The 12,645-nt window shown below is 46.8% G+C and overlaps 2 protein-coding genes across 5 annotated transcripts in view; one reads left to right on the top strand and one right to left on the bottom strand.

The window, feature by feature from the left end:
- The window catches only part of LOC137305613 (putative uncharacterized protein C19orf81 homolog), a 158,498-nt gene that overhangs the window by 46,866 nt on the left and 98,987 nt on the right, over positions 1 to 12,645 (bottom strand). The gene's annotated exons all lie outside the window — the stretch shown is intronic.
- syt3 (synaptotagmin III) overlaps positions 9,222 to 12,645 on the top strand; it is a 43,759-nt gene continuing 40,335 nt past the window's right edge. The window contains exon 1 of the mRNA XM_067974476.1: positions 9,222 to 9,418. Within this exon, the coding sequence (XP_067830577.1) occupies positions 9,265 to 9,418 (154 nt within the window). The 5' untranslated portion in view covers positions 9,222 to 9,264. The remainder of the gene's footprint in view (positions 9,419 to 12,645) is intronic.

Raw genomic sequence — 12,645 nt, forward strand, 5'->3', positions numbered from 1 at the left:
ACAGACTCGAGGGGCTGAATGGCCTCCTGTTTCTACGTTCCTACGTACGGGGATCTGGAGTGTCACACTCATTCGGGGGGGGGGGTGTGGAGAGAGGGGATGTGTTCTCAAGCTGAGGTTAAGGCACTCTGTTGGGATGGTGTAGAGGGAGCTATAGGTTGGTATGGTAGTGTAGTGGCTATGTTACTAGACTAGTAATCCAGAGAGCTGAACCGAACAGTTAAATATTTTTAATAGCGTTGCGTTCGAACAGTGCAGTCCCCGGTTAAAATATTTCTCCTCACTTAATAAAAGTAACTCCAGAAACATCTTTAAAAAAAATTAAAGTCAGGACTCGACACAAAAATATGGCTAACTGTGAAGAGCACTATAAGTGGCTTCAGGAGGACGTTGAGAAATTAGTTGATTGACGTTAGGTGAAATTTAATGCAGAGAAAGTGAGGTGATACATTTTGGAAGGAGGAATAGGAGAGGAAACGTGCACTAAATGGCAAGACTTTAAAAGAAGTAGAGGAACAGCGAGATTACAGGTACAGCAGTGATAATTTAGAGGCATGGATAAATAATCCAGAGAACGTGAGTTCAAATCCCACTGTGGCAGTTTGAGAATTTGAATTCAGTTTTTTTTTAAATCGGGAAATAAAAATCTGGTCTCAATAAAAGTCACCATGAAGCCATCGGATTGTTGTAAAAACCCAACTGGTTCACTAATGTCCTTCAGGGAAGGAAATCTGCCATCCTTACCCAGTCTGGGCCTATAGGTGACTCTTAGCTGCCTTCAGTTGTTGTATCAGACCGCTACCCGTGGTTCGAGAAGAAGGCCCATCGTCGCCTTTTCAGGTGGACCTCCTCGGTAGAGCAGAGATCTCGCTGGGAGCCCACCCCAAATGTCTAAAGAGGCCCAATCCAGGAAAATGTATTGGGGTTACGCAGGGATTCAGGCGGGGGGCTAACATCCCGCTGCACCCACCTTCTGTGGGGAAACTGCACCAGCGAAAAATTAAGCCCCACTCTGTATCTAACCCGTGCTGTACCTGCCCTGGGAGTGTTTGATGGGGCAGTGTAGAGGGAGCTTTACCCTGTATCTGACCTGTGCTAAAATTGCTCTGGGGGCGTTTGATGGGTCAGTGTAGAGGGAGCTTTACCCTGTATCTGACCTGTGCTGTACCTGACCTATGAGTGTTTGTTGGGATTGCTCGATGGTGCAGAGACAGTCCCTCACTGTGATGAATACAAAATCCAATAAAATCACAACAAATACCAGAGCCCAGTAAAGCTGAATATTGATACATACAATAGGTCAGGCAGACAGCACGGCCACCAACACAATCAGTAATACCATTACTGATTCCAGGACACTGCATCCTGTCATTCTACAGACACCAGCACATTATCAGGTATTTTCTCCCTGTAAATATTTCCGTCTGAGACTGATGCTTGTTGAGTTGAATATTAATTTTTTTTAAAAAACAATTTGATTGCTGGCCTCTATTAATACTGGACGTGAATGAGTCTGGTCCATTGGGATCCACACACTGGGAGTGAATGGGATGGAGTTTATTCCATTGGAGTCCACACACTGGGAGTGAATGGGATCGAGTTTATTCCATTGGAGTGCACACGTTGGGAGTGAATGGGATGGAGTTTATTCCATTGGGATGCACACATTGGGAGTGAATCGGATGAAGTTTATTCCATTAGGATGCACACATTGGGAGTGAATGGGATGGAGTTTATTCCATTGGGAGCCACACACTGGGAGTGAATGCAAAATAATGGTCCCTAGGTACCTGAACAAAGGAAGTGAATGGGGAATAGTTTGGTCTGTTAGAATCAGTACAATAAGAGTGATGGGGAAAGGGGTTTGGTCCCTTTGGATCTGCGCACTGGAAATGAATGGGAAGGGATTTAGTCTGTTGGGATCTATGCACTGGTAGTGGTTGGGAAGGAACTGGCTCAGTTCTGATCCACACAATGGATCAATACATTCAAATTCATATTGTAGACATTGCATCATGTAAACAATGTCACTAAATAACTGACACCCATCCTATAAACTACTTAGAGGGCATGTTATTCATTTGACCATAAACAGATCTTATTCCCAGGACTTGGGCTCTGTGGGTCTGCTTCGTAAATGAATTTCCCATGAGATTGCCTTTTCCTCCACAGGCTGTGGCATTTTGTATCCTCACCGCTTGCCTGCTGACGTCACCGTGAGAAGATTACTCAGTGAGACTGAGCCCAGGTGGGACCAATTACTCAACGTGAACGATAGCATTAGTACATCACTGCCTTATCCTCTGGATCATGTGTTCAATCTAGGGACCATCCCAACTGGGAAAAGGCTGAGCCACATTGGAGAGAGCAGGCAAGCACTAGAGAAGGTAAGACGCTACTGTCCCAAACCGGATCTCTCTTCAATGCAGCATTGCATAGTTCAAAGCGCAAAGCAGAGTACAAAAGTCAGGAAGTTTTGCTAGACCTTTATAAATCACTGGTTAGGCCTCAGCTAGAGAATTGCGTCCAATTCTGGGCACCCCACTTTAGGAAGGGTGTCAAGGCCTTGGAGAAGGTGCAGAGGAGGAGATTTACCACAAAGATACCAGGGATGAGGGATTTTAGTTATGTGGAAAGAGTGTAGAAGCTATAATTGTTCTCCTTAGAGCAGAGATGGTTATGGGGAGATTTAACTGAGGTGTTCAAAATTATGAGGGGTTTTGATAGAGCAAATAAGGAGAAACTGTTTCCAATACCAAAGGTCACAAATTTAAGATAATTGGCAAAAGAACCTGGGGGAGATGAGGAGACATTGTTTTACCATCAAGTTATGATCTGGAATGCACTGCCTGCAGATTCAGTAGTAACTTTCAAAAGGGAACTGGATATATACTTAAAAGGAAAAAATTGTAGGACTATGGGGAAAGAGCAGGGAGAGTGGGACTAATTGGAAAGCTCTTTCAAAGTGCCGGCACAGGTACGATGGGCCGAATGGCCTCCTTCTGTGCTGTATGATTCTAAGCTGGTGAGTGGTTCAAATAGAACAGGTTTTCAAGCAAGTTTGCACCATGTATACAATAGGAGTGAATCCCATTAAAAGAACCAGACACCGCCATGTGAAGAAAAATTGCATTGGAATGGTTCCACAGGCAATTTGATATTCTTTTTCTGATTTTTTCTTTAATCAGGCCAGGGTGGCAGATCTGCCTCATTCTCCGCCACAGTCCGGCCCCATTTTGGCCGGGATTGCGGAGGAGAATTTAGCCGACTGTCTCTGCCACCCCCTATAAACCAGGATGGTCCTGAGGTTCAATCCCTAGGTGGGGTACCTTAAGTGACTGTGGGACCCCTAGATTAGGGAAGGGATAACCAGCCCAGGTTCTCACCCCAGATCGCCATCCAGTAACGTGTGTGTGTTTGTGAAGGAGTCAGATGAGGATAAGATTGCGTTTGGCGGTGAGGTCTTTCATGGTCAAATAGCCCGGTGGCACTTGCCGTTGAGCCTCGCGCTTGAAGATTGGCCATAGTGGAGGCCCCATTGCTGCATGTGAACCGAGCCCCGGAGAGGGAACCAGAAGAGGAGGAAAGGGGAAAAAGAAACGTACTTGATGAGATATGAGACTGATATGAGACGATTAGCATGGAGCAGCAGGACAGGAGGAGCAGGAAGAGGAATAATTAAAGCAAACAAATTAAGATGTCTACCAGGTGACCTGAAGCTATGGAAAAAGTTGTTGGACTATATCCAGAGTGACGACGGAAGGTTATCGCTCAAGTTCTCCTCAACTTGCGGAGAAAAATGACAGAAAGCCGACTGATTTTAACTGGGGACGAGAGGCTTGGTCACAGAGCGTCCTTGTGCAGGAAATCCAGCTATTTGGTCCGAAAAGGAGACAAAAGGGTTAAATTTTTGTTGTCGACGCCTGGGATAGACCCATGGCTGCTATTTGAAGAAGAGTAGGAGAGTTCTCCCCTGGGTCCTGACCAATATTTATCCCTCAACCAACATCACTAAAAAACAAATTATCTGATAATTATCTTATTGCTGTTTGTGGGACCTTGCTGTGCACAAATTGGCTGCCGCGTTTCCCATATTATAACAGTGACTACACTTCAAAAAATGCTTTATTGGCTGTAAAGCACTTTGGGACGTCTTGTGGTGGTGAAAGGCGCTATATAAATGCAAGTGTGTTTGTGCGTTTGAACAAAATTAGAAAGGAGAAAATAATTAGACAGATGTTTAACCGCTAATCTGGTGCTCTGCACATTTCTGTCGGGACTGTCGCTTAGCAACATCAGGCACCGAGCTGGCTAGGTGGAGGTGGTTGTAAGTGGGAACGGCAGGGTTCAGGAGTCAGCTGGTATCCCCCTCTTGGGCTGCTTCTGTTTAATTTGCGCACAGGGGCTAAGTCACACAGCAACGCACCAGCTGTATGGCCACGTCGGTGTCTATGGACGGCATATACTACGTGGCCCACGGACACTTTTAAACTATTGAGACTTGGCCTTTTGAATGTGGCTCCAATTAAAGGGGTGATTTTCTGTACGGGGACCCCCTGTAAATATTAACTCACTCCTGGGATCCCCTGTAAATACACAAACACTCCTGGGACCCCCTACAAATATTGACACACTCCTGGAACCCCCTGTAAATACTGACACACTCCTGGGACCCCCTATAAATATTAACTAATTCCTGGGACCCCTTATAAATACTGACACACTCCTGGAACCCCCTGTAAATACTGACAGACTCCTGGGACCCCCCTATAAATATTAACACACTCATGGGACCCCCTATAAATACTGACACACTCCTGGAACCCCCTGTAAATATTGACACACTCCTGGGACCCCCTATAAATATTGACACACTCCTGGGACCCCCTGTAAATACTGACACACTCCTGGGACCCCCCCTGTAAATATTGACACACTCCTGGGACCCCCCCTGTAAATATTTATATCGTGCCTATCACGAACTCAGGACGTCCCAAAGTGCTTGCCAATGGAGTACTTTTGAAGTGTAGTCACTGTTATAATATGGGAAACGCGACAGCCAATTTGCGCACAGCAAGGTCCCATAAACAGCAATGTGATAATAACCAGATAATCTGTTTTAGGTGTTGATTGAGGGATAAATATTGTCCAGAACACTGGGGAGAACTCCCCTACTGTTCTTCAAGTAGTGCCATGGGATCTTTTACGTCCACCTGAGAGGGCAGACGGGACCTCGGTTTAACATCTTATCCGAAAGATGGCACCTCCAACAGTGCAGCACTCCCTCAGTACTGGCACTCGGAATATCAGCTGAGATTTTGTGCTCAAGTCTCTGGAGTGGGGCTTAAACCCACAACCTTCTGACTCAGAGGCAAGAGTACCACAGCTGACACCTAGCTACTGACACCACGGACACATAAGATGCATGAGTAGTTAGAAGGGGCAATTCGGCTCTCCCAGTGGGGTCTGCCATTTGCTGAACATATGTCAGGAAACTGCCCTGCGAGTGCCCAACCCCACTGGAAGCCTCAGCCCTTAAACTGGTGTTGGTCAAGGGAAGGACCTGCCTCGGACATGGTCAGAAGTCCCTGCTCTGGTTTGAATGATGTGGTGTGATCTTTTAATGCCCACCTGAGCAGGCGTTAACAGGCCACCTGAAAGGGCGGCACCTTCAACTATGCCGCACTCCACCAGTACTGCACTGAAGTGCCAGCCTGGATAGCATGCTCCAGTCCCGGAGTAGAGGCTAAAAGAGACCTATGTTCACAATGCAAGAGGATCAGTTCTCCTCTATTCCTTACACTGGTTTTAAAAATAGATTCTGCTGTGTTGCAAATATTCACTGCTCCGCTGAGCCGAAGCACAGAGGCTGAGCTTAGAAGAGTGGGCTTAAGGTTTCTGTATACAAGGAAACCTAGCAAACACAATGCAGATATAGTCGCTGTGCTTGAGTAAGCTAAGCTAGGATGGGGTTTTTTTGGAGAACAACCAGCCGAGGATTGAGGGCCATCCGAGCCGATATTTAAAAAAGAGAAAGAGACACTACAGAATCGTTAAGAGAAATTAAACACTTGCTGCCTCACTGAACTCCTAGAAAACAGCTCTCAGTTAGGATCCTGGTAGAGCGTGCGCAGGAATACAAAAACACTTTCAGCTGGTGACTGTATGGGATGCTTTAATCTCCTGCACGCAGATTTTCTGGTTGTTATAACACTGCTGTTTGTGGAACATTGCTGTGTGCAAATTGGCTGTCGCTTTTCCTACATCACAACAGTGACTACACTTCAATGGAGTAATTGAGGCGAATAGCTTAGATACAATTAAGGGGAAGCTGGATAAACACATGAGGGAGAAAAGAATAGAAGGATATGCTGATAGGGTTAGATGAAGAAGGGTGGGAGGAGGCTCGTGTGGAGCATAAACACCGGCACAGACCAGTTGGGCCAATGGCCTTTTAGTGTGCTGTAGACTCTGTGTAACGATTAGATCAGGAAACTTAACACCGACCGCGGATAAAAACCTGTGAAATTCTTCGTCTGTATATGAGAGCTATTTGCTGCCCTGACCTACTGGTCCATGGCTAGAAGTGGGAGTCGGGCCGTTTTAGAAATACACTCACTGCAGCAAGCCTACCTCAGACTGCAAGAGATGGTTTGGTGGTTAAGTGTGGCGCGTGCTGCAACACTAAGCTGTCAGCTTCTGCACGCTAAACGTAAGCTGATCGTAGCCAGGGCAATACTTAGGCTGCCGCATTTGGCCTCAGCACCTCTTGGCCTGGGGAGGGAAGAAATCGGCCAGTGTTTCCCAGCTCCTTCTGGAAAGTGTGCATGTTTGGACATTGGGTAAGGGGTGGGCCGTGATGCCCTCCAGGGTGGAAGAGCCAAAAAAAAAATCATCTTTAAGGAAGGAGTGAGAAATAGACGCGAGCAATTGAGAGAGAGAGGTAAGATGTCAAGGAATTATACTCCTGCACTCATGTACAAGGAGTTCAGGTGAAAGAGAGAAAGAGAATTGAAGAAATTAGGATGAGGGTCAGTAGTTAAGAGTTCGAGCCCTTGGTACATTATTGTACTTGGAGTTAGAGGCACAGGTAACAACAGATAGAATGGCCAGTGGTTACTCGCTATGTTAATAGTATCACTGTGCTGTATTGGAACCTGAGTCAACATGTACAGAGAAAGGGTTAATGTGTGGGGAGAGAGTGAAAGGCTTAATCATTTAAAACAGGAATGATAGGAGTGGGAGAGACTGCTACTCATTCCAGTGCATCATCCGATCTCTAAAGAGAAAAAGTTACTGTTCCAATGTATCAGGGATGTGAGAGAGTTCATTATTTATATTGATTTATGTGCTTTTTCTCTACACTGAGAGGGAAAAATAAAATGAGAATAAAGGTTCATCCATGCATAACTGTAGCAGGAACTCTGGAGAGCTAAGGAAGGAGTTAATAACGTATATGAAGAGACTTGTGGGAGAAAAAGACATAAAACCAGCTAGAAATTAGAGGGATCCAGAGAAACACAGAAAGAAGGAATGGGAGAGTGAGTGGGAAGGGGAAAGAGAGAGAGGGAGAAGGAGAAAGAGAGAGAGGGAGGAGAAAGAGAGAGAGAGGGAGAAGGGGAAAGAGAGAGAGGGAGAAGGGGAAAGAGAGAGAGAGAGAGGGAGAAGAGGAAAGAGAGAGAGAGAGGGAGAAGGGGAAAGAGAGAGAGAGAGGGAGAGAGAGAGGGAGAAGGGGAAAGAGAGAGAGAGAGAGGGAGAAGGGGAAAGAGAGAGAGAGGGAGAAGGGAAAAAGAGAGGGAGAAGGGGAAAAAGTGAGAGAGAGGAAGAAGGGGAAAGAGAGCGAGGGGGAGAAGGGGAAGACAGAGAGAGAGAGAGAGGGAAGGGGCAAAACAGAGAGAGAGAAGGGGAAAGATAGAGAGAGAGAGAAAGGGAAAGACAGAGAGAGGGAGAAGGGGAAAGACAGAGAATATGGAACATAGGAACATTAGGAACAGTAGTAGGCCATTTAGCCCCTTGGACCTGCACTTCAACTCCATTTTCTGCTAAAGTCACAGCGAATCCCAGAGGAAATTTCTGCCGATTCTCTTTCTTTTGTGTTCCCTTGTTCTCATTTTGTATTTGAGCCTGGCATCATTTCCCTTTAAGGGAGCAGTTCTGAGTTGGTTTCTAATTACACTCAGCACACACTCTCCGCTTTTTGGGCTTGCTTATAATTCTACTTTTGGACATTCCGCGTTAAAGCTGTGTGTAGGTGGGAGGAGATATATTTGGTAGCTGAGTGTTATGTGATAATGAAGCAACCAATGAAAAATGCATTCTCCTTTTACACTGTTCACTATGAGCTTCATTTTGTGTTGCAGGGACAAGAAGCAGAGAGGCCACCTTCAAGATGACTTTCAGCTGTGAGAGAGATTAGTCATTCCTTTTAAGCAGGTTGCCTCTTCTCCCCCCAAAAAATGGAAATGGGAATTAAAGGCAATCTTGCTAGAGCTGTCTGAGGAATTATCACCGTCTGTTCCACGATAAACATCGTTCAATAATCACGTTTTTTGGGGGGGAACAGCGACGGGATTTCATTCCTTGAATTTTTGGACCTTGCTGCATCATCCGATCGCTTGGCGCCTGAAATTCGAGACTCCTTCTAGCTCTCTGAGAAGAGAAGATCATGAGAAGGGCCTTTGTTGACCTGTGCCGAGACAACAAGGGGATAGCTGGGGGCTCTTGAGTCCGAACCAAAGTCCGCGGTGAAGCCTTGCAATTCTCTGGGACCCGGAAGACCCCGCGCACTCTGACCCAGGAAGGGGAAAAAAGGGGGCCTCCATTCTACCCAGTCTGCTAGGAAAAAAAAGAACTCCGCCAAATTTCCGAGGTTTGTTAACCGTGCAAGTCCATCCGAAGTTTGGCCAGGGCCGTGCACGATTGTGGGTTATATTTTAGCCCAACTCAAACAGTTTGTTATGCTTCACCATTGAGAAAGGACTCCTCAACTTTCCAGAGTTGAGAACCATAGACTTAACAACTGAGGCTCGAGGTTTGAGATTTTCAAGACGATCCCCATTCAGCCAAGACCCTTTCAAGAAGATCCCAGACTGTGATCAGATTTAGGATCTGGGAGAGCTGAGGGTTCCCAGAGCAACTGCTGAGCCTCAGGTCCAGCTCCCGCTGAGGGTCCTTACCTCGTCAACCTCCGTCCCTCCTTCTTCGTCCCATCGGGAAGTTGCCGTGTTTTTTTTGTGCGTGGCGCAAAAGCGATGCTGTGGCGAGATGTCCGGAGACGGGGAGGAAGAGCTTTGCCGAAACGCACTGGCGTTGGTCAATGAACTGTGCTTTAGCGTCAGGGGGAACCACAACAACGAGAAATGCATTGAGTTCTCCTACCTCCTAAGGGACCGAGACCGCACGCGTCACATCGAGACAGGTAACAGGACTACAGCGCTGTGTGAAGTGGGGTCTCTCAGTCCAATGCCAGATAGAATCAGATAATCTTACAGTGCAGAAGTAGGCCACTCGGCCCATCATGCCTGTGCCGGCTCTTTGAAGGAGCGATCCAATTGGTTCCACGCTATCTGCTCTTTCCCCATAGGCCTGCAAAGTTTTCCTTTTCAAGTATTTATCCAATTCCATTTTGAAACTTACAATTGAATCTGCTTCCACCGCCCTTTCAGGCAGTGCGATCCAGATCATAACAGAGGTAGGGTACGAGAAAATGCTGTGCACATGTTTTTAAAAAACATTAATTCCCGGGGTGTGGGCGTCGCTGGCAAGGCCGGCATTCATTGCCCGTCCCTAGTTGCCCCTTGAGAAATGTGGAACGTCCGTGGCTCATGGGTCGGATGAAGCAACTTGGACAGTTTAACCAGCCAGTAGGTAGCTCAGACGACAGCTCCTGCTTCCCAATGAGTGGCAGCCATTTTGCCCCATCCCACTCCAGTGCACAATAGCTTTAATGGGATAAAAATCGGGCGGTTTCTACAAGGGGTGGGCATTCCGCACCACCAGGCAGTGAAGATGAAAATTATGAAAGAAAGGACTTGCATAGTTGCTGTTGTAATGTAGGGAAACACGGCAACCAATTTGCGCACAGCAAGGTCCCACAAACACAAATGAAATAATGACCAGATAATCTGTTTTTAGTGATGTTGGTGGAGAGATAAATATTGGTCAGGACACCAGGGAGAACTCCCCTGCTCTTCTCTGAAATAGTGGCCGTGAGCTCTTTTACGTCCTCCTGGGACATCGGCCTCTGTTTAATGTCTCATCTGAAAGATAGCACCTCCAATAGTACAGCGCTCCCTCAGTACTGCACTGGGAGTGTCAGCTGAGAATTTGTGCTCAAGTCTCTGGAGCGGGTCTCAAAACCACAACCTTCTAACTCAGAGTCAAGAGAGCTACCACTCAGCCACGGCTGACACCCATCAAGTTTAAATTTCTTGCATGAATAAAAAGGCGAAAATTGCGGGTCTCACAAATGAGTCCTGCGTGTTGGTATTGCTGAGCTAAGATGGACTTGCCTTGTCACTTTACATTCCAAAGTAGGCAGAGTTGTAGATTGAATAGCCCGGAGCTATCTGTTGGCCACAGAGTCCATTATCTCCTCAGATGCATGAAACCTCGTCGTGATTTTAAAAAATAGGTTTGGCAGGCCAGAAATGTTTCTCCAATAAATGTGAGGATGTTTACTGTAAATAAATCATGAATCTGCCTAATTTCAGAAGTTATTTAACCACACAGACCCCATTCACTGGCAGTGAGGCCCTTTGTTCGGAAAAGTTGGGCACCTTTGAAGTTAACAGAGCATTAAAGACAATGGTATTGGGTAAACTCACTCATCCCCGTGCTCCCGATAGGGAACCCGTGACCCGCAGATTGGGCTATGAGGCTACGGCGCCAGTTCTCCGACACATGCTCCCTCCCAGTGCTGCTCCCAGCCATGAGTGCGGGATCGTTCAATTTATCTGTGCGCTTGGGTTCAAAGGACAATTAGATGTGCTTCTGAAGCGATTGAGGGATGGCGTGAGAGGGCGGGTCGGTGAGCTTGACCAGTGAAACCTGCTCAGGCCGTCTAATAACTGCCATTGGGTCCTGATGCGCACGTTTAAACGGAGCCTGGACTCCCGGCCAGCTCTGGGCGGGTGTCCATGCCGCGTGCTCAGTTAAAATTGCGATTGGTCAATCGGCTTCAAGGCGGGTAAGTAACTTGGCCGATTTTAACAGCTGACCCACCCATTTTCGCCAGGTGGGTAGAGTTAAAAATCGCCCCCACTTTTGCAAGGCTGTTCCAAGTGATGTTTGGTTATAAAAAGTCTCACTTTACATAACACATGGAGCTCTGCAGACTGTGTGCCACCTGTTTTATTCACAAACATTTATCACAGATACCATCCTTCGCACGAGTTGACTTTTTTTGATTGTCTTATTGCATAAACATGTTGGTGAAACAGAGCTGAACCCTGTGAAACCCTGCCTCAGACCCTTATACCGAGGGAACAATGGGGCTCCATCGATAGCTCAGCTGGTAAGAGCAGTGAGGCAAAGAGAAAGGACCCAGGTTCCTGTTCTGTGCTGAGGTACAGGTTGTCATTTTCCAGCTGCTCTCAGCACCTCTGGGCTAATGGGGGAAGAAATCGTCCAGGGTTCCCATTCGTGACCCGCATTTAGTGACTGCATTACAGGGAGTTTGGGGGGTGTGACATCATCAGTGTTCTGGGGAGTGAGCGGGTGACATCACCAGCGTTCTGGGGAGTGAGAGGGTGACGTCATCAGTGTTCTGGGGAGTGAGAGGGTGACATCACCAGCGTTGAGGGGAGTGAGCGGGTGACATCAGTGTTCTGCGGGGTGAGAGGATGACATCATCAGTGTTCTGGGGAGTGAGAGGGTGACATCATTACCATTCTGGGGAGTGGGGGGGTGTGACATCATCAGGGCAATAGGCAGTCGGCAGGGTCGTGAGGAATGTGTGAGATGACGTTACAATTTACCAGCGGAGAGAAGTAGCATCAGCAGTTTTGGCAATCATGCCACCCTCTCCTTACACTGGCACCCGACCAGACAGTTTTTATTTGTGTAATCATCAAAGTGTACTTAGAAGGAATGAGGTAAACTGTTGTTGCTGCAGGTTAGACTCTGATAGTTCAGTTGGGAATCTTTCAACCACAGTGGAAAGAACCCCAAGCGAATCAGTCGTTTAACGCAAGTTACTGCTGCAGAAAGTGAGGTGGTCAGGTTATTATTTTTAAATGATTTTTTTTCTTAGTTCTCATCAATGTGAGAGATGTCAATTCAGAGAAAGGGAAATTATTTTTGTATTCAGTGTCACGCATTCCCAGGAACAGCACGGTTAGATGCAAATGGGAACTCCCTCTAACCGTCTTGAGAACGTGCTTCAACCTCAACCTTTAAAGGGGATCCCTTACTGCACCAGTCTGACGTTTCCAGCCATCCTAGGGGTTGCCAACTCTCGGCTCCAAGAATTGAAGATCAATCTTTAATCTCTAGGACATTGCTGCGAGCAACACCCGGGGAGAAAAATCATAGGGGCAATAAAACAAAAGTGTGTTTTTTTCATTGACTTCGAACACTTTCATTCATTAGTTATAAAAATATTGGTGAGGGGGGAAAAAAGGCTGCTTCACTAACAGTCAAGCT

Source organism: Heptranchias perlo, chromosome 40 (genome assembly GCF_035084215.1).
Source record: "Heptranchias perlo isolate sHepPer1 chromosome 40, sHepPer1.hap1, whole genome shotgun sequence".
In the NCBI taxonomy this organism is placed as follows: Eukaryota; Metazoa; Chordata; class Chondrichthyes; order Hexanchiformes; family Hexanchidae; genus Heptranchias; species Heptranchias perlo.